Raw genomic sequence first — 26,053 nt, 5'->3', positions numbered from 1 at the left:
TTGGGATTTGGTTCGTAAAAAAAGGTTACGTTATTTGGGATTTGGTTCGTAAAAAACGTGATTAATCCACCTAGCAGTGAGATGATACCTTTTTTTATCAATACGCATGTGTTTTTGCATGGATATTCTTAGGTGTTTTAGTTCCCATGACATTGTTTTAACTATCGTCGTTTTAAACGGCAAATTGAGATTTTAATCACTCATTACCCTGTAATGCCAAAACTGCAAAACATATCGAATTTCAATCTTAGCGTGTGACAATCGATTGAACATTCCATGAGATGTCGAAGTAAGTTCCACTTTAGAGTTTTTCGTCATTATTTATGGTACTTCCAGAGCCGGTATTCAGGAATTAGCATAGCCCAAAATGATTCGAATTGCCATAAATTATTACGCCAAACAATTTACATGAAATTTATAAACTCATCATCTGTAATTCCAGAATCGGATAAAATTCACCGATTTTGTATGGGACCTTAAGTCCTGTAATATTGGTTTTTGAAGTTCGATTTGGTCTTTTTTGAGAAAATGATTGAGCTTTGAGAATCGATTCGATACTGGAATCGGAATTCTAAAATCGGTGTAGCCGAAATCAGTTAAATTCACCTGAGGAGTGTGTAGACATCTTTGAGAAATTGTAGTGCGAATTAAAATTTGGGGGTACATTCCGAATCCAAAAACGAATACCGTTCAAACTGAAATAAATTTATTTGGTAATCGACTATCCAAATCTGCAAACCCGATAAACCTGCTTAATTTATGTAAAATGGACATTTTTATACTAATCACCCTGCATTTTCTAAATCAGAAGTCGGATCTGACTAAAAAGTAAGAGGTTTTATAGGATTTTAAAACCTCTCATTTGAATCATAGATGATTCTTAGATTTCATTTGAATCTTAGATCGGTTCGGCCATCTACGAGAAAAATTAATTGCATTATTTTAATTTCGTTTCACATATCATCCTGTGGTTCCGCAATCAGAAGTCGGATCCAAACGTAATTCAGGAACCTTGTTTGGGAGTATACGACTTTTCATATGAATCTGAGTTTGTAGAAAACGGTTTAACCATCTCCGAGAAAATTGAGTGATATTATTTGTCACACACGCATTTGCTGATCTCGACGAACTGAGTCGTATGGTATATGGAAGTCATGTTCTTCCAGCATTTATTGCTGTAAATAGTTTAAATCAATATAATTATGGAATTACTTCCAACTCGATAATGCTGGTATCATCTGGTTTACATATGCCATATTCGAAAGATTATGTTGCCAAAAATAAACCGTGCAAAAATTGGTCCGAGGCAAATTGTCATAAAAAAGGATGCTGTACACAGTCTTTTTGGTACTTAGAAACAATTATATGTAACAGTATAAAAAATCGTGTTTCATGTTGCTCCCAAGCATTGCTTTTTCATACAGCGCTCAAAATTCCTTCTACTGGAATAAGGCTTAAACAAAAATATCGATATCTCCGTTAAAAATGGACGGATTTTAACAATCTATGGCTTGTTGGATAGGTATTACCGAGCGAAATCTAAGTCTGGAAACATATTCTGTTTTCAAGGTCAAATGTGACAGATACTGTCAAAAAACTGAAAAATTTGACATAAAACTCCGTATAACTCAAAAAGTAAACATCCGATCTCAAAACCATTCAATAGCGTTCTGGGTGACGGGGAGACCTTTCATTTGCGACTAGTTTGATCAAAATCGGTCCAGCCATCTCTGAGATCTCGACCTCTTAGTTGACAACACACATACAGACACACACACATACACACACACACACACACACACACACAGACATTTGCTCAGTTCGTCGAGCTGAATCGATTGGTATATGACATTCGGCCCTTCGGGCCTCGGAAAATTTTTCGAAAGTTTGAGCGAATTCTATACCTATTTTTTATATTTATAAAAAAAGGTAAAAAGGTTACGTTATTTGGGATTTGGTTCGTAAAAAGAGTTACGTAAAAAGAGGTAACGTAAAAAAAGTGTTCGTAAATGGAGTAACAATCCTGAGTCAAGGTCAAACTGATCCACAATGGAGGAGTGAAGGATCAACTCACCTAACAGACTGGCGGCTCATACTGTTAAGTACTTTTTCTATTTACTTTTACTATTTGTATATTTCATTTTTCACCTTTTTTTTTTCGTTATTATTTCAAGTGCGGGAGACTCCTGTACTCCCGTACTAAAAAATATGAATAAAATATCTCTCTTGTCAGTTGATGAAGGTAGCTCTGACGACCCCGGCGAAGGAACATCTTACCATTACCTGGAGGAAGCAGGAAAAGACCAAATTCGGCCTCTCCCAAGCTTCCGCGTAAAGGCGTTAGACTGTCTTCATCGTAGAATAATCAAAAAGAAACGAAAAGTGCTGACTCTGAACCGAAGCAAATTCCACCAGGTTTGGGACACTATAATATGGAGTATCCAGCACTTCCAGGGGTACCAAAACACCCTAATAACCCCAAATCACAGCAAGCAAATCAGACAAAATCTGGATTGCTGAGATTCTCTGATATCGTGGACTGGATACTAACAGCCTTCAATATTACTGATCCTCTTAGAAATCTTTTAACTGCTTTGATACCTACAGTCAGAACATTTTTAAAACAGATGCCTGAATGTCCTATCCTCTCAGCGATCGTATCACTCGATGGCTAATTTATCATTAGAAATCGAGGGTATTATCACTGTAGTCCAGTGAAATTGCAGAAGTATCATCCCAAAACTTGATTCTTGTAAATACCTGCTAAATACTCGTAACTGCGATGCATTTTGCCTGTGTAAAACATGGCTTACTTCTAACATTACCTTAGACTTCCACAATATTATTCGCCTGGAGCGGGACGACTCTTATGGAGGGGTACTCTTAGGAATCAAAATTTTATAGAATTAATCTCCCCTCGATACCAGGAATTGAAGTTGTTGCTTGCCAAATCAATATTAAAATCAAAGATCTATGTATAGCTTCCATCTACATTCCTCCCAGAGTTTCGATAGGGCATCGACTACTCGCAGACACCATGGAACTTCTTCCCACAAAGCTAAAACGAATGAGCCCAATAAAATTTTATTTGAAAAAAAACGTGTTTTGTCGGTTACGTCACTTATAAAGACTGTCCCAGAAAGTATGGACGCACTTTGATTTCGCTGTAAATAATTCACAAGTGTTAGATATTCAAATTTTATTCGATATACTGATAATATATTCTTGGCGACAAGTTTTGACACTTTTTTCCCATCTTTTTTGAACTGCTGAATGGTTTCGGCTGCCGAGACATGTTTCTTAAGATGTGCCTTCGTTAATGCCCAAAATTCCTCAATTGGTCGAAGTTGTGGGCAATTTGGTGAATTCATGTCTTTTGGGACGAAAGTGACATTTTTGGTAGTTTACCTTTCTACCGTTGATTTCGAGTAGTGGCAAGAAGCCAAATCTTGCCAGAAGACAAGAGGATCCTTGTGGCTTCGAATCATGGGTAGAAGTCGTTTTTGTAAACATTCCTCCGCTGTTCATTCAAGCAGTGGTGATGAAGGGTTTCGAAATCTTACCGCAGCTATAAATTGCTTGCCAGACCATAGCTTTCTTACCAAATTTTTCGACTTCAATCGATGTCTCGGACTGGTTTAACACTTGCCCTTCTCGCACCGTATAATATTATTGTCTCGGCAAGGATTTGTAATCGAGTTTCGCGTAGGTTTCGTCGTCCATGATTATGCAGTTCAAATTTCCAGCAAGAAACGTATTGTACAGCTTTCGAACCCTCGGCCTGATCGATGCTTCTTGCTTCGGACTACGCTTTGATTGTTTCTGCTTCTTATAGGTTCGAAGATTCAAACGTTCTTTAGCACGAAGAACATTTGACTTCGAGGTCCCCATTTTTTTTGGACACATCCCGAACTGAAACCTCCTTCTTTTGCTCGAACGCCTTCAGTATACGTTTATCCAACTGAGGGTTAGCTGGACTTCCTGATTGCATTTCGCACGGCTTTTTCACTTACTCCTTCCATTTTTGCTATCTTTCTCAGTGACAGTCCGCGTTCTGTGCACCATTTGTAAACAATTTTTCGACGTTGTTCTGCTGAAAGTCCACGCATTTCGAAACAAACTAATGAAAACGAATAAACAACTGCACAAGTGGTTAGAGAAAAGTGTAAACAACAGGACGCAGCCATGAGAATTGACAGATTTTGAACCATTGCGAAATGGCAGCGGTTTTTGGTTGCGTCCATACTTTCTGGGACAGTCTTTATCATTATATCTCTGGAACCCAAAGTCGCAATAATTTGATCTTCGAACTTGATCAATGGCCTAATAGTAGCTTTCAAACGAGCCTAAGCTTGTTAAAATCGGTTTAGCCAAAATATATCTGCATTTCATGTACGAGAAAAGTATTATTGTACTAATCGGCAGATTGAAACAATTTCAAAATAAAATTATTTCTTCACGGAGAATTTCATAAACTACAATGACGGAGAATTTCATGTCATTTGTGGGATAAATAATAACCAAATCTTTTTTTCTGTTTTCAGGGCCTGCAAAAAGTGCAGTAAAGACAACCACGCAGACTGCAATCATCATGGCTGCATAACGGCGGACGGCATTGAACGGGGCGTAATGTCGATCAACCGTCAGATTCCCGGGCCGATTTTGCAGGTTTGTCAAAATGACCTAATCGTAATTGACATGACTAATGCGATGGGTGGTACGGCAGCCACGATGCATTGGCATGGACTGCACCAACGGGAAACGCCCCATATGGATGGGGTTCCATTTATAACGCAGTGCCCCATCGATTTTATGAGCACCTTCCGGTACGCATTTTGGGCCACCGAACCGGGAACTCAGTTCTATCATTCACACTCCGGTCACCATAAAGTGAATGGTCATTACGGAGCCATGATCATCCGACAACCGGAGGCAAACGATCCGAATTCCTTCCGGTATGATTTCGACATGCCCGAACATACGATACTCGCGTCCGATTGGATGCACGAGGACGGGGAAATGTTCATGCCGGGGTTGCCCTCGGGGGACGGCATACTCCCAATCAACGTGCTAATCAATGGCAAGGGCACATTCACCAAGGCAAACGGTAACAGAACAAGCGTCCCGCTGGAAGTTTTCCGCGTACGTAAGGGTGGCCGCTATCGGTTCCGTTTCATCAATGCCGCCAGTCACGTCTGTCCACTAGAGCTGCAGATTCTCAACCATACGCTAGAGATAATTGCCAGCGATTCGTTCCATCTGCAACCCATCGTTGTGAATACGCTAATATCCACATCCGGTGAGCGATATGACTTTATCGTGCATGCGGATCAACCAAGTGGTGAGTAGTAATCGACCAGTGTTGCCAGTTATTTATTCAATCTGCTGTCTGTTTAATGCGTTGTCGACTTGTCATACCTGCATTATCTATAAATTGGCCAATGAGAATAACAAGGTCAATTCCTCTTCATTCCACTTCACTTCGTTTACGTTCTCTTCCAAGTAAGAAAGTGTAATTGACTATATTTCTCGGAAACTCTTCGTAACATACGAACTAAAAACAATTGAGAATTTTTATATTTCGCAATTATCTCTGATGAAGAATATTTGCTGATTGAGCTATGTAATATATTTCTCTTGAAATAATACCAGTTTTAATGTTTCGTCTTCGACCTATCTGTGCGCAACAGCTCAAATTAAATTACCACATTGCTCATTGCGCGAAGCGACATCTGAACTATTTAATCAAAAGTAAGAAACAAAACCAAAAATTATACTTTAATTTAACAAAACTTCACCATTGAAAGAAGTCCAGAGAATATCCATCATGCCTGCAGCAACATGGAAGCTGTTCTTTGCAGAATATTAGTTTTGTCACGTCATTCGTCATTCTGCTCTTCTGCACTTACTAAAGCTAGCATGCAGACATCTTCAGCAGATGTCTGTGTTATCAATTTATCTGTCATTATTCACATCCGAGAGCGTGACGCGTGCTTGTTGAGCTGCAAGAGATTAAGCGGATGCTGCTGCCTGTTTACTGCATTCAAATAAATCCATTTCCTCGGCTCTATTATATTACAATGACTCTCAGGCGTCGTGTATCTCCCGAGAGCCGCCATTCAACCGAGCAGAAAGGTGAAATTTAATCCTTGTCATCTGCAGCAGAAGCCCGCGTGATGCACCAAGCGCACCGTTTATGCACATTAAACGCTAGAAGATACTGGCCCCGGTTTCTTTAATCAACACTATCTAGACAATCACACGGTTTCCCCTTTCCTTTGGTCGCAATCCCATTCAAAGTGAGAAATTCCCTTTCAGCTTCATATCCTCCGGAGGAAAAAGAAAGCAGAAACACAGACAAAGCCACACAGTAAGGATGTCGAAAGCTAAATATTTTAACCCACCACCCTTTTCCCGCCTATCTTTCCGGTTTGAATCCTTTCATGCTTTTGTCAAGTATGTACCGTCAAAACGAGTGAGAAAGAGTGTATGAGTGAATTTGGAAGTTGGGGAAACGACGACGACGACGACGACGCCAACTATGACGAAACCATCGGCTGTGAACCGCACGGAGCATGCCATGGCTTTTCGGGGTCGTTGTTGTTAGCAAAGAATTTCACTTTAGCCTTTTCGTCACGATACCGAAAAAAACCAAAACAAGCACTTCTCAGATTTCAAAAATACTCATCACACACCCTCGACATGAAGGAGCGTCCCAAAATTGAGCCCAGACTATGCTAAAAATGTAGGCCGCCGACTTGTGCAGGCAAATTTCCACGACGCTGATGTCAACCTATAATAGAGACATAAAGATAAGTGACGGTGTCTCAATTTGTTGTCCATCAGCTTTGTTCATTCAACCGGCGAGGATAAAAGTAGGAAGAAAAATGACTTATCCTTTCCAACTTTCCGGGAATGCTTACAAACAGGGAGGGGGTCAAGACTTCCCCCCGCCCTGCCGATCTCCCAGACGATACCGATCTTTTCGGCATTACATTTTGAAGGCTCATTTCGGTAAGATACATCTAGTAAAATCTTATCTGATGAGCTAATGCATAATTAAAATGTTATCTCTGTAGAGGCACTTCCGTGCATAGGAGAATCTCGCTATCAAGATCGGTCATTTACCGTTTTAATTTAAATTACTTATTGTCGTCACCGTCTCTTTTATCGTCACCCATTTCGGTAGGAGCAAAAAACACTTAACGTAGGTAATCCCCCGGAAAGTAGGTGCTGCTAAAATCTAGATTCGTTTTTTCCTCGCTAGAAGTATGTACTATGAACCAGGATGCGCTTCAAAATACCGACCGTATCTTATTTTATGCATATACAAATCTTCTAAAATGTTTTGAAATGTATAATAAAGTTGCGTTGTAATTTTTATTTATAATTGAAAATACGTGGCTTAATACATACAAATAAAATCGTAGAAATATTTCCAATCAAATAATGAAATAATATTAATAATTGATACAAAATATACTGAGCTGTAAGTGTTTAAAACCTGACCACATTTCTACGTGTATTTTTCCTTGAGTTTCTGATTTGCATCCCTATATAGAAAAAAAAGATGTGTTCCACATCAAAATACGATGCTTAGATTAACTAAAAAAACAATCCTTGTTGATAGTGAAATTTGAATAAAAAACTGTAGGATACATCGATTAAATATTTTCCGGATAATTTACGGTGTTCAATCTATCTCAGTTTTTTATATTACAAAACAGCGCCATTGTTAATTGAAAAAAGTGAAATATCTTGAAAGGAACCCTATATTTTCAAGTTATTTCCATAATTCTTGAATCTGAGAACGCCGAAAATGATGTTCTGATGACACTTAGATCGATTATGGTTGTTTTCATTTGGGTGACAAATTCTGAGCAATGGACACTTGCAAATTTTAACACTACTCTACAGAGTGTGAACCACCACTGTGTTTCATGTGTTTTTGGCGTAGGACTACGTATTTCTTCACTATGCTCACCTGGAAGCATTCTCAAAATTTCTCGACACGAAAGTGTAACTAAATTGCTCCAGATTTGATTTCTTAATAATTTTTTCCCTATTTCAGTAATTTCTCTAATTATTCCATAAAACGAATGGAAAAAGCTGTAAGATTGTTGTTAATACCACCTTTATTACGAAAACATTATTTAAATAGTGAAAAAATAGGTCCAAACACGAAACATTAAAATTACCAGAATCTATAAATTGTCTATGATGGTCCATGAACGGAGACACATCGGGTGCGCAGGCTGCCATTTACGCCAAGACAGTGGAATTACACCTGGCACTATTCAACTGGTGCTTAAGTCAATGGCGAATATGAGGTTCCTTTCATCAAACCTAAGCGCAGATAAAACAACAACTTGTTCTTGTGTGAGCATATCTGCTGTTGGACATTCGCAGTGTGAGTTTCACTTCAAACAAAAGTGGTTGTATCATCTTGCCGGTAGTCGTTTGCATTGGAGAAAAAGAAAACGAAAAGTGGACAACGATGGGGAACATTATACAAAATCAGCCGTTCTAATGATTCTAAATGTTATCTAAAGAACTATTAAGATTACTTTTTTGCAAATCGAAGGTAAAAATCATCGGTTTAGTGCAAATCTTGAATAATTTGATTAGCATTGTGCACTTTTCTCTATGCGAAATTAACAAAACGTTAGCTATCATTTTGCTGCGTTGCGTTCGAGAAAAATGCTCCGAACAGTGTGTAATATCGTAGAGAATTTTACAATTTGATGCTTGTGAATGCCAGAAATGAATCCCGAATGAATTTGATAGTTTCTTTCACTGAAAAACTGTCCTAAACTGCCATTCTATTTCCTAGAATACAAACGCAACCTTTTGAAACCGAAGGGTCCTTTTCAATACTATAAATCTTAAACGGTCAAACGGTATCAAATCGATTGCGATTCATACACATATCGAATACAGTCCTACATAAACCTCGCGATTTTTTCATATTTTGTAGATTTCATTTAAAAACAAAAAACCTGTTTTAATCCAACTAGTGGTATGACGGTTCCTTTCTCAATCTTATAAATATTACTATAGCATTTTTCAAAAAACATAAAACTGAATGTTGAATAAAAACAAGATTATTAGTTTGGGCATAAACTATCGTATCCTATACATTGAAACAGTTTTGAGTAACCAAGTTTCTAAGAATTTCTCCATCGTCGTTTTAAATAATGATTTCAAATTTTGAACACACTTCACCCTGTAGTTTCGGAACCGGAAATAAAATCCGGATGACATTCAACAGCAGTATATAAAGCCATAACACCTTTCATGACTCATGTCTTTTGGGAAGAAAATGACATTTTTGCTAGTATACCATTCTACCGTTGATTTCGAGTAGTGGCAAGATCTGACCAGAAGACAACAGGATCCGTGTGGCTTCGAATCATTGGTAGAAGTAGTTTTTGTAAACATTCTTGATGTATATTTCGCTGTTCATTGAAGCAGTGGTGATGAAGGGTTTCGAAATCTTACCGCAGCTACAAATTGCATGCCAGACCATAGTTTTTTTATAAAATTTTTCGATTTCAATCGATGTCTCGGACTGGTTTAACACTTGCCCTTCTCGCACCGTATAATATTGTGGTCCTGGTAAGGATTTGTAATCGAGTTTCACGTAGGTTTCGTGTCGTTCATGATTATGCAGTTCAAATTTCCAGCAAGAATCGTATTGTACAGTTTTCGAACCCTCGGCCTGATCGATGCTTCTTGTTTCGGACTACGTTTTGGTTGATTCTGCTTCTTATAGGTTCGAAGATTCAAACGTTCTTTAGCACGAAAAACATTTGACTTCGAGGTCCCCATTTTTTTGGACACATCCCGAACTGAAACCTCCTTCTTTCGCTCGAACGCCTTCAGTATACGTTTATCCAACTGAGGGTTAGCAAGACCTTTTTTTCGACCCGTTTTCGATTTATCCTCAAAGGTGTTATCCTCACCGAACTTGCTGATTGCATTTCGCACGACTTTTTCACTTACACCTTCCATTTTTGCTATCTTTCTCAGTGACAGTCCGCGTTCTGTGCACCATTTGTACACAATTTTTCGACGTTGTTCTGCTGAAAGTCTACGCATTTCGAAACAAACTAATGAAAACGAATAAACAACTGCACAAGTGGTTAGAGAAGAGTGTAAACAACAGGACACAGCCAGTTCGGTTTTACATCTCATCCAAGTCAGTCGATAAAACAAAACCGCTTACGTTCGGGACAGAAGGAACCAAGTACAGTATTGTGTAGTGAACAATAGAACGACCTCGAAATGAGTGAACCAAACGAACAAAAGCTACCGCCGACACGAAAGAATACAATTGTTGTTGACATCAGGCAGTGCAAAATTCGACTTTCGATACGTGAACTTGAAGGTTTGCTTAAGGAGCAAATGCATCTTGACATTAAACGTGTGCATTTACTTCAATGCAATAAGACGAATAATGTTGTTTATATCCAGTTTTATAAAGAGTTGGATGCAATTCAATTCGCAAAATACAATAACAATGTGCACTATGTGGAGCACGAGAACATTAAGTACAACATTCCAGTTTATATGGATGATAGTGTTATAGAAGTGCGTGTGCATGATCTTCCCTCAAGCGTCATCGATCCTTATATTCGTAAAACTATGTCCCAATACGGAGAGATTCTTTCTATCGAAAAAGAAAAGTGGAATAACTTTTTCCCCGGTATTCAAAATGGCGTACGTTTGTGCCTATACCTTCTTATGTGATTTTCGGTCAAGATACAAGAATTCCGTGCAAATCACTTGTTACCTATGACAATCAGATGGCCACATGTCAATATTGCCAAAAAGCTGTTCATTACGGTAAGCCATGTGATAAACTGGACAAGGAGACAACCACACCAAAGGACAACGGTGCTTCCTTCACACAAACCCCAAGCAACCCCAGTACACATGCGACAGCCGCCAACAACAATGAAGCATCCCCGAAACCATCAGTATCCTCTATAGAACAAAGTACACTGGCTGCAGTTAATAACTTACCCTCCAACCAACCAGCAACTGCAATCAATGTACAACAAGGCGCATCTACAGCAACTAGCAACGAGAAGAAGACGGAAATCGACAACAATACCATCGATGCGGCAATGGATGACGAGACGAACCACGAACGAAGTGCCCCTCAATCCTTGCAGGAGGGAAATGGAAGCTCCTCTCTCCCTAGAAAAAGGGTGACAACGAGATCCAGCTCAAAAAAAATTGTTTAAAAAATCGGCTCAATCGGCCACGTAAAGCTTGTACGCAAATAGGCCTAAATAAAAAATATCTTTTAAATAAAAAAAACAGGACGCAGCCATAAAAATTGACAGATTCTGAACCATTGCGAAATGGCAGCAGTTTTTGGTTGCGTCCATACTTTCTGGGACAGTCTTTATACAATACCGTTATACGTGAGACCTTCATTTGAGTACATGGAGTGCTTATTTTTTGTTCATATCACCCTGTAGCTCTGAAACCGAATGTCAGATCCGGATAAAATTTAAAAGCATTGATTGGAAAGTATGGCCTCTTTATGAGAAAGACAAAAACAATTCCAACATTATAAATTATGAATTCGGGATGCGAAAACCAAGCAAGAGTTATTGTCCGGATAGCAAAGTATGAGTATAATACGAAGCTTTTAAAGTTATACTCACAATCTTAGGAAAACGGCCATTGTTGAAAAACGCAAAAGCAGTTTTCTCCTCAACTGCTTGATGAATGTTCAAGAAAAAATAATCAGTTTATTTAGAAAAAATGTATCAATCAAACTGATGGATCTGAGTTAAAAAAACTTTCATGTCAAAATTTGTAGTTTTTTGACAATACCTGTCACAATTGACCTTATAAATTAAATATGGTGTCAAATTTAGATACCTTATCGTAATATCTATCAAACAAGCCACATATTGAATTCACGGAGATATCGATATTTTTGTGTAGTCAGCTTCACCGCCATATGCCAATAATAGGGGTTTCGAGTGAAGGTCGATGAAATGACGCTTTTAATCAAATATAGACACAATTTCCAAATAATCGTTTCTGAGTGATTGAAAGATTGAATACAGTACTCTTCAGTATAGTGTTTTGGATCAATTTGTTTTTAGCACGATTCCTTTTTGGCAACATAATTATTCGACTGCGACGTGTTAAACATTATTTTGGAAATTCTTCGAATTCAAAGTGATAACCCATACATTTTTTTTAACTAAATCAATCGGAACTGTCTCAAACTACAACCACCGACAAAACAAAAATTTCATATCACTCAAATACGTATATTTTTGAAATTGTCCTAATTATTCAAATAAATATATTGTCCTATTTATTTTAATAAAACAATCGATTACAATTTTTTCAGTTGCAATTTTTGAGAGACAAACGAATATTGATGCAGAAAACATGTGGAACGATAAAAAATGGTTCACTCTCACTTCATCCAGCTAGAAGCACGTTTTTATTATTATAAAACCGCACCAGAGTAACTATTTATCAAAACAAATGCAAATTCTATTTATGACGTTTTCGCTTGATGCCAAACCTAACCCAATTTCGACCCTAACTGCTGTCAAACCGTTTGTTTGATGCCAGTTTCGAACGTAGTTTCAACGTAGTCGAGTCAGTTTCTTTTATAGAATTCAACAATTCGGTGCTCCATCAGTCCTTTCAAAACAGAGATTGAATATTTTTTGTAAAGAAAATGTGTTATGTAATTTTATGCAGTTTTCACAAACATTCTTAATTATCAATACATACAGTTGAATTGTTGAAAACCCTCTAGCAAATAGAAGTAACAGATAATTTTTCTCTCATGAAATGCTTACAAACTTTATCCGCGTGTGAAAAAATACCCTGGTTTACTCGCGCGGGAAGAAATGGCCCTGGTTTATAAGAAATAAAACTACCACGATTCATTTATGCAGTAAACTTAGTTGAATCATTACACAAATGAGCTCATAGATAAATTAAACCATCTTTTTCTTGATACAGATATATAGCTGGATTGAATCAACAAAAACATTGCCGATAACATAAACTCAACTTTGGTTGACATGTAATAAATAGTTAGTTTATTTCAACAATGAACTCAGCCGGAACAAACATATTTTTCGTTTGGTTAGACCAAAATTTTGATTCAAATCAAACAGAGATCATTGTTGGTGTTAAAGGAAGGAGAAATTGGTTTGTAACAATCATTATATAGCTTCAAATGAACATACCTTATGATAAAAAAAACCGGAATTTTCATTTTAAAATTCCCGCGCTTGTCCAATCGGTAAAGTTTTATTCTCTCAACGTTGGCAACACTTTTATACATATTCTGTCAAATTTTGACGCATATCGTACGATTAGTTTTTGTTTGGCGAATATACAAAGAAGTTGAAAAATTTTCGTGTGGCGATTTTTATAATGGATGAAAATTTAAAACAACGGCTCGCCTTTGAAGCGCCATTCGGTCGATTGTTGTGCGGTTTCGACGTCATATTCATAAATCCACACCTCATCACCAGTTATGATGCATTCGATGAATGTAGGGGTCACTATCTGCGTTGGAAATCATCTCTTTGGCCACATCAACACGACGCTGGTTTTGAATTAAATTCAGCTTTTCTGGCACCAGCCGAGAAGCGACGCGTTTCAAACCCAAAACGTCAGTTAAAATGTGTTCGGCTGATCCATAAAAGATGTGCAACAACACAGCAATCTCTCTAATCGGTACAGAACGATTTTGCAACACGATTTGCTTCGCCGATTCAATGTTTTCTTCAGTAACAGATGTTGTTGGGCGGCCAGGGATCTCATCATGATCCAAGCTTGTACGACCACCTTTGAAGCATTTATACCACTCGTATGTCTGTGTTTTTCCTAGACACGATTCACCAAAGGCCTCTTCTAACATTTTCAACGTTTCGGAACACTTAAATCCATTTGCAACACAAAATTTGATGCACGCACGTTGTTCTAAATTTTCATCCATTATAAAAACCGCCACACGAAAATTTTTCAACTTCTTTGTATAGACGCCAAACAAAAACTAATCGTACGATATGCGTCAAAATTTGACAGAATATGTATAAAAGTGTTGCCAACGTTGAGAGAATAAAACTTTACCGATTGGACAAGCTAATCGTACGATATGCGTCAAAATTTGACAGAATGTGTATAAAAGTGTTGTCAACGTTGAGAGAATAAAAGTTTATCGATTGGACAAGCGCGGGAATTTTAAAATGAAAATTCCGGTTCTTTTTTGATCATAAGGTAAATCAAACTCGAAAATCTACTAACTGTTTTGTTATTTTAAACATGCGTGTAGTTCTTTTTTGATATTTTTCATTTTGATTTTTGTTCAGATCGTAAATATCGGATAAGAAAAAAATTATCTCATGCAATGTGCTCCCATCACCAACACGTGCAGTGAAAAAATTCTTTGGAAATTTGAACGGCTGAAAGCAAAAATCGGATAAGTGCAACTTAGTTTGGAAAACCCGTTTAAGTATTTTTAAATGCAAAAATCGGATAAAAACATTGAGAACAAAAACCGGACATGGATTTTGCATTGCAAGAATCGTTTAAAAACATCTTTTCTGCAAAACCCGGACAAAAACTTAAGCGGTTCTTCCAAAACAAATGTATTTATCCGGTTTTAGCATTCAAAGTGATCAAATGAAGCTTGTGATCCGAAGCGAACCGATTTCGGACCATTTTATATTTCTAGCAACATGAAAAATAGTATATTGTAAAGAAATACTTCGAAAAGTTTGGATGATTTTAGTTAAATAGAGAAAAAGTATGTGCCAATCGTGTCACTATGAATTCGTGTTTACCCTTTAAAGTGATATGTGTCACTAGACAGAACGCTTCAAGATCATTTACAGAATTTTATTCTAAACAGGTTGTATTCATTTAATCCTGATTTGTACTGAATTGATTTTGAAATTTGTATTAGTAGAGCTTAGAATTTTTGCATATTAAAACATGTAAACACTTGAAATATTCATCGCACTTCATTTGGATTTGTTAAAGGTAATCCTTAAAAGTGAGATTGTTATCAGACCTACATTAGATCTGACCTTTATTTTCATCAGACCAAATCAATTTAAAAAAAAAAAACAATTTGATTTTATGACTCTGGCCACAAAAGGAGAAGTTGGAGATTTTAAATGACTGTGAAGCGACTATCGTTGAAATTACCTATTCTCGATTTATTGGTCATATAACGTACACATACATTTCACATTTAAAAAAACATTCAATATTTACAAAATATGCATTTTGCATGACAAGCTATTAGTATTTGTAATAATAGAAATAACAAAACCAACAAGCACAATATAAGAACCTGAGCTGACATTTCCCTCGCTACGACGTCTATTTTGCCATCCAGATGAAGGAGAATAACATCTGTTGATGTTATACAATTATGAAAATCGACTAAAACGATTAGTTTATTATGCAAATAACACGTTCCGTTTTCTCTTCCAGATGACTACTGGCTACGCATAAGAGCTGTTGGCTCCTGTGAATACAGGAAAATCCAGCAATTTGCTGTGCTCTCGTACCAACCGTTGTCCGTCCCGGAGCAAAACATGGCCTTTCCCAGCCACATCACCACAAGATATAATGAAAGCTTGTTTCAGAATCCGATTGTAAGATTAGCTTGTAAACGTACTCATGAGTGTAGATGAGAATAATATTTATCTGGTTTCAGTATGCTAACCATCCTAACACGACCTGTGGTGCGGCTAAGCCAAACGTTTGTATCACGGATTTCGAAGCCTACGCCACCGATAACGGCATCATAAATGGAGACCCCGATCACCGCTTTTTCCTTTCATTTAAAAATTATCCGTTGGAATTCGACCAAGCCTTCTCAGCAAACAATTATGAGCACTTCATGAGTATGGCAGCAGTTACAAGGTTCATGGCAGTGATGTTTCTAATAATAAACCAATAATTCATACAGATATTCGAGACGACGTCATCCTGCAGGGAGGCATTAATAACATCAGTTTCACGTATCCCCCGTTTTCACTGCTAACCCAACCGGATCTCATTAGCGAAGACATGTTTTGCGACAAAGACATCCTTCCGGCGCGATGTCAAGGACAAACGCATTGCATCTGTACCCATCGGTTGAAAATTCAGCTGGGTTCGTTGGTTGAGTTATACATACTGGATCAAACTACAGAAATAAATCCGCTCAACCACCCGTTTCATTTGCACGGTTACCAGATGTATGTAATGGAAATGGGTCAGAACCGGCAACGGCCAATCACGGTCGAGCGCGCACAAAGCATTGCCCGGCAGCGAGATCTTCGTCGAACACGAATATCGACATTCCCACCGCTCAAAGATACCGTGTCGGTTCCAAGTAAGGGGTATACCGTAGTTCGCTTCCGAGCTGACAATCCCGGGTTTTGGCTGATGCATTGTCACTTCGAGTGGCACACTGCCGTCGGTATGGTGCTCGTTCTACAGGTCGGAGAACACCAAGACTTCGTTCGACCTCCGAATGGTTTTCCCACTTGCAACAAATACCAACCGGATGTTGGCGAATCACTGTTTAGACAGTAATCGGCTAGTATGGCAAGCAATCTGAAGATCTATAATTGAATTTCGAGTCAAGCAAGATCTAGTCAAACCATAGTTAGAATAGTAAACTATTTATCCTTAATAAAACCAACATTATATATCACTCATATAATTATGAGAGCATTTAACAATAGTTCGAGCTGTTTGTGGAACTATTCATTTGTTGAAATAAACCATCTTGAAAAAAATTGATATTTATCGCTATTTGATCAATACTACTGGAATCTCTCGTACATCCATTGGCACGGTTCCACGGTTTTGAAGCAATAAGCGATATATCAAAGTGAAAGCATCTCTCTGATTGGTTATCCGATGCAAAAGCGAAACTGTTGGAAGCACGCGAATTTATAAATTGAAGCGATATTATAGTTAACGTTTCAGCGATGCCAACCCTACGGATTTATCCGTAGATCTACGGATTTCCGTCTTTTTTACGGATCTACGGATAGACCACTCAAAATCTACGGATTTAACATAATTTCTTCAAAAAATTATTGACCATTAATTTTTTATTATTGCTCTAGATAACAAAGAAAAATTATTGAATATTGTCACCTCGGTGTTAGAGATATTTTTTCCTCATGTCTAATTATCAAACATCTATCGTCACCGATTACTTATTTTTTAAGTCTGCCGTTATCGCTTGGAATTCCAAACTAACAATTTTACGCATCTTTTGATTTTTTTTTTTGTATTTGGTATTTACTAATTTTCATTCTAAACCATCATCGAAACACACTCACTACCGGTATCTCAAAAATTCATCTGGACGTATTTAGTGAGTTGTTTTGTCTCTATTGGGAAGGATGATTTGTCAGTCGGAAGAGTTTCGCACGGAAAGTTCGTCTCAATGGAGCATACACGAGCATAAGCAGACTTGAAGCCAAATCTACGGATTTGACTTCAGGGAAAAGTGGCATCACTAGTCCTACGCGTAGCATGCTAGAGGTAGGTTGTTGCTAGACCGCACGGCAAATAGTGCCAAAAAACGATTTGAAGTTTTAATTGGTATCCTCTAATCTTGTGTCATGCATGCCCGGGCTTTCCCCATGATTATCTGCGTTTAGGATTATCGTATCGAACCACCGGTTACGATTCGATGTAAAAACCCCTTACGATTTTGTCTTTGAAGCAGTTGCTCACATACAAATAGACGGCGTTCGATGTCCCTCGGTTTCAACTCGTACGGCACCCAGTTTCTTTCTTTCTGAATCATACCCAGGGCCTTGAGACGTTTTGAAATGGCTTGCTTTGGCACGAATCTTCATCAAACCATGCTTTTAGTTGTTCATCTTTGAAGGTTTTTTCTCTTCCACCTCCATGTTTGTCTTCGACATCGAAATCACCATTTTTAAAACGTTGAAACCACTCCCGACACGTTCTTTTACTCAGAGCAGCATCACCTAAAGTTTCTGAGAGCATTCGATGCGCTTCAGCTGCATTTTTTCGAATTGTAACAGAAAAGTAAAACTTCCCGCAAATGGCGAAAATTGGGCACATAAACAGACATTCTCGAGTGTGAATAATACGAAAACAAGAACAACTATCACTGAAACGGCGATGACAATTCGTTAGGCACTGTACACACTCACTTTAAAGGCATTATCATCTATGTATTTTGACCAGCCTCAGCCGGTACAGCCACCTATCGGAAAACGGCGGAAGCAAAGTTGTACACCTGATATAAAACAACAGGGGGTCGATTTCTACTATTTCTAGACCTCGTCAACCCCCATAATCAGTTTTCATTTACGTCGACCCCCGCAAAAAAGATATCGACCACTTTGGGAATCCCTGCTTTAATTAAAATTTGATTAAAATTAGTACTTGATTTGATAAAAAATAGTACTACTTCAATGATGTTATTTATTTTGGGAGATATTCGCATAACATTTAATTTCGTCACGTTAAATATTCAATTTGACGTTTGCAACCACTTTACATCGAATAATAGATTTTTTTTAAGTGCACTATTGCCGTGAGATTAGGTGCTCCATCAGTTAAGTCAAGATGAAGATATGCTGCATCAAATAGTTTTTACGAAGACATTGTCAATAACATCAGCTTAACTTTTTTTTACATGTAAAAATAATCTTTTGATTGCAACAATAAAATCAGTCTGAACAAATTTTGTTTTTTTTTTCGTTTGACTGCACCAATTTGATTTTGATTCAAATCAAACAGAGATCATTGTTAATGTTGATGGGAGAAATTGGTTCAAAACAATCATATTCTAGCTTGGAACCAACATAAATCTAATTTAAAAATTTACTATCTGTTTGTTACTTCAAACATGTTCTATTTCTCTGCGTGTAGTTAGGGAGAAAAAGATAATTTTTGTTCGAAATATTACTTCGAATCTTGATTTCCCGAAAAAATATAATCGAATCGATTATTGTGATTTTAATAAAGAAATATTGATTAATTGTTTTGTCTTGTGGTAGGATTATTCTACCACCAATGTTCACGATCGCTTTAATTAAGGACTGAGAACAGATTTGGAATCGACCCCGTGGCTTCCTGAATTCCCTTTGCATCTGTGTGTCTAGGATCCTTGTTGATTCAATGTTCTTTTTCTCCTGTTCTCCTGTTTTTCCAAACGCTACCAGGAAATCAAGGCGAATAAAATGGCAGACGCATTGAAACTGACTGGGTTTCACGGAAAAATATGAGATTTAATTTTTATCGCGACAACATATATGTTTGTATGTTCTAATCGAATTCAAATTGAATTATCTACACACTAAGATTTAATTCCTTTGTTCGGTAATATTTTTGACGAGAACTTTCGGTAATCTATAGAAACAGTGGCGTACCGAGGAAATTTGGCGTCTGGAGCAAAATTAGACATTGGTTTAGCTGAACTTCATCTCCGGAAAGATGATTAGAGCAAGCAAAAAAAGATCCAAAGAATTAGTTTGCCGCCCCCTTTTAAACGTTGCGCCCGGGGCGAGTGCCCCTTTCGCCCCCTCTAAATACGCCACTGTATAGAAATAATCGATATTTCGATACATGAGTTTTATTTTACAATAATTATGCAATTTTTTACCGGACGATCAGTTTTACGTAAGTTTTCATTACAGAATTTTGTAAATAGATATACAATTGATACGGTAAATCTGAATAGTCGCCGATTATGGTAAAAATCATACTGTCCGTTTGGTAAAGTTATCTTCCAATAACCGAACTTCTACACGGAACCGCAAAACAACCTAATTTTAAGTACATTCCACCCAATTTGGAGGTTCCGTTCAATAACCTAATTTTTGGTAAAGTGGATCTAGGTAGTTTCCGTAAGGCACGTGCAAAAAAATACTTACAGATTAGTTATATCTACTCAATGGTAAGTTATATTTACTCTACAGTTGAGTCGTATTGACTCAATTTTAAGTTGATACTGTTGGGTGGTTTTGCTGTTTGTATTTTGACAACAATGGAAGGAGCGAACGGAAGAAAAGATTCAAAATAACTCAATATTAAGTAAAAAGAAGTCAAATAATAGGTAGTTTTTATTTTCCGTGTATGAAAACTGCCCACTTGTATGCGGCGGGAAGATTTCCCCTCAGACGGCTGGCTATGTCTGCCAGCCATTTTTGCCGGAATTCTGCCAATGCAACAACCGTTTCCGGCAGAGAATTTCGCCTAGCGGTTATTAACGGTTCTGTTTCTGTCGGATTCTTGCCATACAAGATTGGCAGAATCGTTTTGAATCGGCTCTACATTTTTAGGGCATATTCAAGAGTGTTCTAGTTCTAGATGCATAATTTTTGTCAGTTTTAAAATTTAAATCTAGAAATTATAACAAAATAAACTGGCATCCCCAGCAGCGTTTTATATGTGTTTCAAATATAGAAAAAATAGAACGGCAGTGTATACCAGTATTAAATTTGACAGTAGAACTGGTCGAATAAATAAAACTAAAACGGATTGCTGGGGATACGTTTGTTTCAGTTTCATTTACATTATAGACCACCCATATGAATCTTGCAGTTGCTGAATTTGCTCTTAGCGTCTGGTTTTATTTTTTCAATCAAAAGTACACATGAAAGGCAATCAGTTGCGCTTCATATATACTAATTATGGAAAATATTATTGTCAATAGCGGCCCTTACACGATCATTAAAAGTGTCATTACTTAAAAGTAATGACACTTTTAATAATCGTGTAAGGTCTACGAGTTCAGTAATAACACGAGTAATGATGGAATTCCGGATTTTCCATCATTACCAACATTATTTCTTCTTATTATTTTTTTATTATTTTTTGTGGAAGTGCTGAATATCTTCAGTTGTATTAGATGAGAAAATTTGACAACCATGAAGTAAACATTCTCTTCAGAACTGTACGAGAAAAAAATTCTACAAATGGCAAAATGTAGATTTAAATTATTAATGTTTCATTAACCTTACCGTTTCAATGGCAAATCAAATTTATTTTCAGATAAACGTAGATAAAGAATATTGCTAATATTCTTTAATTGCTGAGGGAAAGTTATTTTGGTTACAAGCCCCGTGCTGGAGTAGTTAAAAATACTCATCATTAATAATGAACGTGTAATGCTAAAAAGTAATAATGTACAGTAATGCAGTAATGGCGAGCGTTTGGGCAGAAATGTCATTACTTAGTAATGACACTTTTAATGATCGTGTAAGAGCCGCAAATAACATTGCTTTCTCACATACAAATATTTCAATCTCATTTACCTCATCTCAACCCAAGTAACAATTTTAATATTAATAAATACTTGTAGCTGTCTTCAATGCTACATAATAAATCTTGCATTAAAACTTTAAACTCCACGAAAGCCTACTGAAAACCTCTATAAGAGCATGTTCCTGCCAAGTGGACCATTCTTCATAAGGTTTATAAAGCAAAGTGAAGAATTAGTATAAACCTGCGTTAAAACTCCAAATTCAAGAAAATTTTGAAACCAGCTTTACGATCAACATTTAAATTATTCGGAAGGAATGAATTCCGCTAGGAATAAATTGTCGTTTTGATAATATTTTTCATGACTATGTGTGTGTCATGTCTGCTTTGAATGCAACCATTAAGAATATATTAGATTTTATTTACAAGTTTGAGGTTTTTTCCGAACGTAAAAACTTCATGCGCTTTTATTTTTATCGTGAATGTTTGGGTAAAAATAAGAATTATAACTAATCGCCTTGAAATAAATGCAGTTTTTTGCGAAAATCTCCATGATTTTTAAAAATTATTTTTTGTGATTCTTCGTCATTTTTGTATAAAACTATTTCGTGGCATTAAATCTTGTGTATACGTTCTGAAAATGAATCATTAAAGCCCATCATTTTTATTCGTTTTTGCATTTCGAAGTATATTTGATGTCAATAAATGCTATGGTATGGGATATCATAATGGCGGCCATGAAATTTTCTTTAATGCAAATTACGCTTAACCCAAGAAGCAATAACTCAAATAGCCCACAACAAATGTGTCATAAATATACTTTACAACCCTCAAATTTGCTCTGAGTGAAACTGCCATCCAATGAACACGCACACACACAAAACTAGATTTATGAAAGAATTTAACTGACAATAATGTTTTAAAGAAAATGTTTGAAAGCAATATTAAGAGTGTTTGCATAGTTTTATTCCAGTGCAAATTGTTTTATATTTACTTCAGTTGTTAGTCTAGGTAAAGGGTTTTAAAGAAGCTTTAAAAACTATGATATTACTTGTCAAAAGAGACACTTATTGTAGTTGTCATAAAACAGGTAGTGATTGAAAAATCAATTACAAAACTCCTATAAATTATAATCAAAACCATTAGGCATTCGAATTGTTACTTGGGAAGATTAGTTTTTTTTGTATGTACATGCGGGATTGGCGAACATCAAATGAAATCGAATAAAAAAAGAAAAAAGAAAGAAGAGAGAAATAAACAAGACACATACGGCGAGATAATTACGCAATTTCGCCTTGACAATTTTGACAGCAGCCAAAAGGTGCAGTCAGCATTCTGACGGTTGCCAGAATTCCTCACAAGCGGGTGATTGTCATGAAACTAACTGTCAAACAGTTATTCAAATATTCAGTAAGTGTCTTTTTATTAACCAAACGAAAAAATCTTTAAGGTACAGGTGCTAAAGTTTTTATAACTTTAAAGCCACTAAAAGCTTTTTTGTTTGCTTATAGGCAGAAAATAATTTCGTATCACTTGTCCACTTGCGTTCAAGGATAATTGCTGGTGGACTCGACGGATTGTGCAGTGTTTTGGAACCCACATTATCGAAATGACGGAATGAGCAATGAATTCTTACTCGACTGCATGATTTTTAGTGCTCGATCGGTTCAGTGCTAGAATTTTCGCCTGAGTTGGCTGCTCGATCAACCTGATTGACAGTGACATTATAAATGTCATTGAATATTCGCTCATTTTATGAATGTGTTAGTGTGAAATTTAAGCGACTTAAGCCATTTCACTACACTCCAGCTAGAGGAATGGATGATGTTGACTAAGGTAGGTCGTTTTGTTAATTTCCAGCGAATTTCAATAGTTTATGTTCCCGAATAAAAAATATTGTAGAAAAACAATACGATTTGTTGTTACAAAAGCTGCCACAATTTTGCTTTGACCATTGAAAAATATTTTAATGTATTGTTATACACTATTCAATCAATTGTGAAAATGCTTTTTACAATAGAATGTATAGGTTGTTAAGTATCGTAACAATTCAAATCATAAAGATTTCTCATACATGTTTTCTTGGAAAACAATAAAATGTACAGTTTGCATATTGTTTGAAACGCCACGTGTACAATAAATTCAATTGTAGAATCGTAGGAACAATATATTGAATCGTTGGAGATGAAAAAAAATCTTGTCAAGATACAATAAAATGCATTGTAACCCATATATCTAACTGTGAATCAATTGTGTATGCTGTAAAATCAATGGTTTATTTTTTTACGGGTTGGGATTCTAAGAAGAACTGGTTATTTACTAGTTCTGTATATCCGAAAAACATGAAAATTTAAATTTGTATATTCAGTTATATAATGTTTTCGTTTAAAAATAAACTGAAAACCAGCACGAAAACATGCAAAATCAGGAAAGAAGAAGAAGAAGACGAATTGACAATTCAGTCCGCATCTTCTCACTCAATTCCGAATGATTTCCGAATCAACCGGTTGTAGGCGAACCGGTTCATTCGGAATCGGTTGTTGCACTGGAGTTGGAATTGATTCGGAATCCATTATGATTTCCACATGAAATTCCGAATGAAAATTTCTCGCCGATTCGGAATTGATTCGGAATCCATTCGGATCTGATAATGTGGGAAGGCGCTCATAATTCCGGTCAGCCTGGACATTTGACACTTTTTAAATTTTTCGTGGAATAACACCATTTTCTTCATTCGTTTTTTGTGAAATTGTGCTGTTTTTTGAAATCCGAAAATCCAGAGTTTTAACCAAAGGAAAACAAACGAACAAAAAATTACCGAGCAATCTGTTAGATCCATTTGGTTTACAGTTTACGGTAGTTGTTTGGCAGTTCAACAATTACCGAACGATCGGTAATCAATTCAATTACCGAACTGATTACCGAACGTTCAGCCGACGACGTTCGGCTGTTGAAAATTCGGTAAAAAATGACCAAATACTGCAAAATTTTCTAAGTGTGTAGACTTTGTTATGGTAAATTTATGACATAAATCTTCAAAGTCGTTGCGTCCATCCTTGGAGAAAGTCGGTAAATTTATGATATAAACCTTCGATGAACAAGTAGGAAAAAAGAAAATTTAATTTGAAACGGGCAAATAGTAAAAAAAATACGTCTTAAACTTACTGTCTTTAGTCCTTAAAGAAACTATGCGAAGAATCAACATTCTCATGTCATATACTTTTTTCTCAGTGCACTGTGTCAAAGTGCATCTCCATGAGTACCCCCGTGAGCAGTGCTGTCAACTGGTTTTTCCAAAAAACTGTATTTGGCGGAAAAATCTATCTGTACAACATCTTTCTCGAAAAATCAAACATCGATTTAGTACGGAAACTGATTTTGCGACCAAAAAAAAAGGTCGCTCGACCGAGTTTACTCCTATGGAATCCAACACAAAAATTGAAAATCGGTAATTATCTGTATGAAAATTGAAATGTCGGTATTTTCAGAATGCATATCTGTATTCCTGTATCGAGCCCAAAAATCTGTATAAATACCGAGAAATCGGTATAGTTGGCAGCGCTGCCCGTGAGTAACAAAAACCGTGCATAGAATACGCCAAAATTTATACTTTCAACGTTCGAAATCGTCGTTTTGTATACTCATTGTATCAAAAATAAATTATTCAGAAACTTTCTGATTAAAGAAAAATAACAAAACATAACAATTTAACAAATTACTAACAAATAATTTAAACCATCGCATGCATAAACACATCATTCATATAATGTTATGGACAAAAATCACATTTCCTTTACCCGTATAATTAACCATCTTGCATCAAATTGAAATTACTCATCAAAAACAAGCCGAATGCATAAAAACTTTTGAAAGTGTTTTATCTTACGAGTTTAAATTGTTTGGTTTATTATTGATACCGCATCAGGAAACAATGACTCTACCGATGGTGTATTTAACCCGAAAAGAATGTTTCAGTGCTTGTCACCGTTTACATAGGTTTGTAGTTGAATTAGCTAATGTTTAATAGCTTTTGTCAAAGTGAAAACATAATTGTTTCAGCCCATTCCTGAGTGAGGAACTGAATCGCCAAGTCTACGGAAAATGTAACAATCCTAACGGACATGGTCACAACTATACAGGTTTGTATTAGTATTGTACAGCTGAAAGATCTCTAACTGATGTGTTGTTTTCACAGTCGAGGTTACTGTACGAGGACCAGTGGACACGAAAACTGGAATGGTCATGAATATCACGGATTTAAAGCAATACATGGACCAAACAATCATGAAAAAATTGGATCACCTTAATCTAGACAAAGATGTGCCGTATTTTAAAAATCTGGTAGGTTTTTTTCTGACGGTTTTAGGTGAACCTGCTAAATTGTGTTTTGTTTTTCGACGATAGCCAAGCACCACCGAAAATGTATCAATCTTCATCTGGGACAGTCTAAAGTTGGTTATGCCGAAGCCGGAACTGCTGTACGAAGTGAAGATCTATGAAACAGATAAAAATTCAGTCATTTATCGGGGACAAAAATTTGACGGGGCCAACAGTTACCATCATCACCAGAACGAACTTAACAACACAAGCGATAATGTGTGCACTTCGAATCTATCGTCCGACTCGGACAGCTGAGCAACTGTGATGACCATGGGCATACTTTTGACATTTCAGCAATTTCAATGTGCACGGTGAAACTGCTGGAACGAGATGACCGGTATTACTTCGAAATGTTTTTTTTTTAAGTGCTTTGGAGAATTGTATAATAAAGCTATCTCACATATAA

At 36.7% G+C, this 26,053-nt stretch overlaps 2 protein-coding genes across 2 annotated transcripts in view; both read left to right on the top strand.

Annotated features, from left to right (window-relative positions):
* LOC131430517 (uncharacterized) overlaps window positions 1-16,599 on the top strand; it is a 20,728-nt gene extending 4,129 nt beyond the window's left edge. Inside the window, exons 2-5 of the mRNA XM_058595568.1 lie at window positions 4,545-5,341; window positions 15,508-15,671; window positions 15,734-15,923; window positions 15,989-16,599. Of these exons, the coding sequence (XP_058451551.1) occupies window positions 4,545-5,341; window positions 15,508-15,671; window positions 15,734-15,923; window positions 15,989-16,599 (1,762 nt within the window). The remainder of the gene's footprint in view (window positions 1-4,544; window positions 5,342-15,507; window positions 15,672-15,733; window positions 15,924-15,988) is intronic.
* Window positions 16,560-26,053, top strand: LOC131430519 (6-pyruvoyl tetrahydrobiopterin synthase). The gene is made up of 5 exons (XM_058595571.1): window positions 16,560-16,680; window positions 25,193-25,263; window positions 25,327-25,406; window positions 25,463-25,608; window positions 25,672-26,053. The coding sequence occupies exons 2-5, from the start codon at window positions 25,199-25,201 to the stop codon at window positions 25,900-25,902; spliced, it is 522 nt and encodes a 173-aa protein (XP_058451554.1). The 5' UTR covers window positions 16,560-16,680; window positions 25,193-25,198; the 3' UTR covers window positions 25,903-26,053.

Source organism: Malaya genurostris, chromosome 2 (assembly GCF_030247185.1).
Source record: "Malaya genurostris strain Urasoe2022 chromosome 2, Malgen_1.1, whole genome shotgun sequence".
In the NCBI taxonomy this organism is placed as follows: domain Eukaryota; kingdom Metazoa; phylum Arthropoda; class Insecta; order Diptera; family Culicidae; genus Malaya; species Malaya genurostris.
This window is presented reverse-complemented; position numbering and strand designations above follow the sequence as displayed.

Bases quoted from the DNA above. Each gene is read 5' to 3' on its own strand.
- LOC131430519 (XM_058595571.1), top strand. From the start codon at position 25,199: ATGACTCTACCGATGGTGTATTTAACCCGAAAAGAATGTTTCAGTGCT. The intron at 25,407-25,462 runs GTTTGTATTAGT...TTGTTTTCACAG, and splicing joins ACATGGTCACAACTATACAG to TCGAGGTTACTGTACGAGGA. The intron at 25,609-25,671 runs GTAGGTTTTTTT...TTTCGACGATAG, and splicing joins TGCCGTATTTTAAAAATCTG to CCAAGCACCACCGAAAATGT.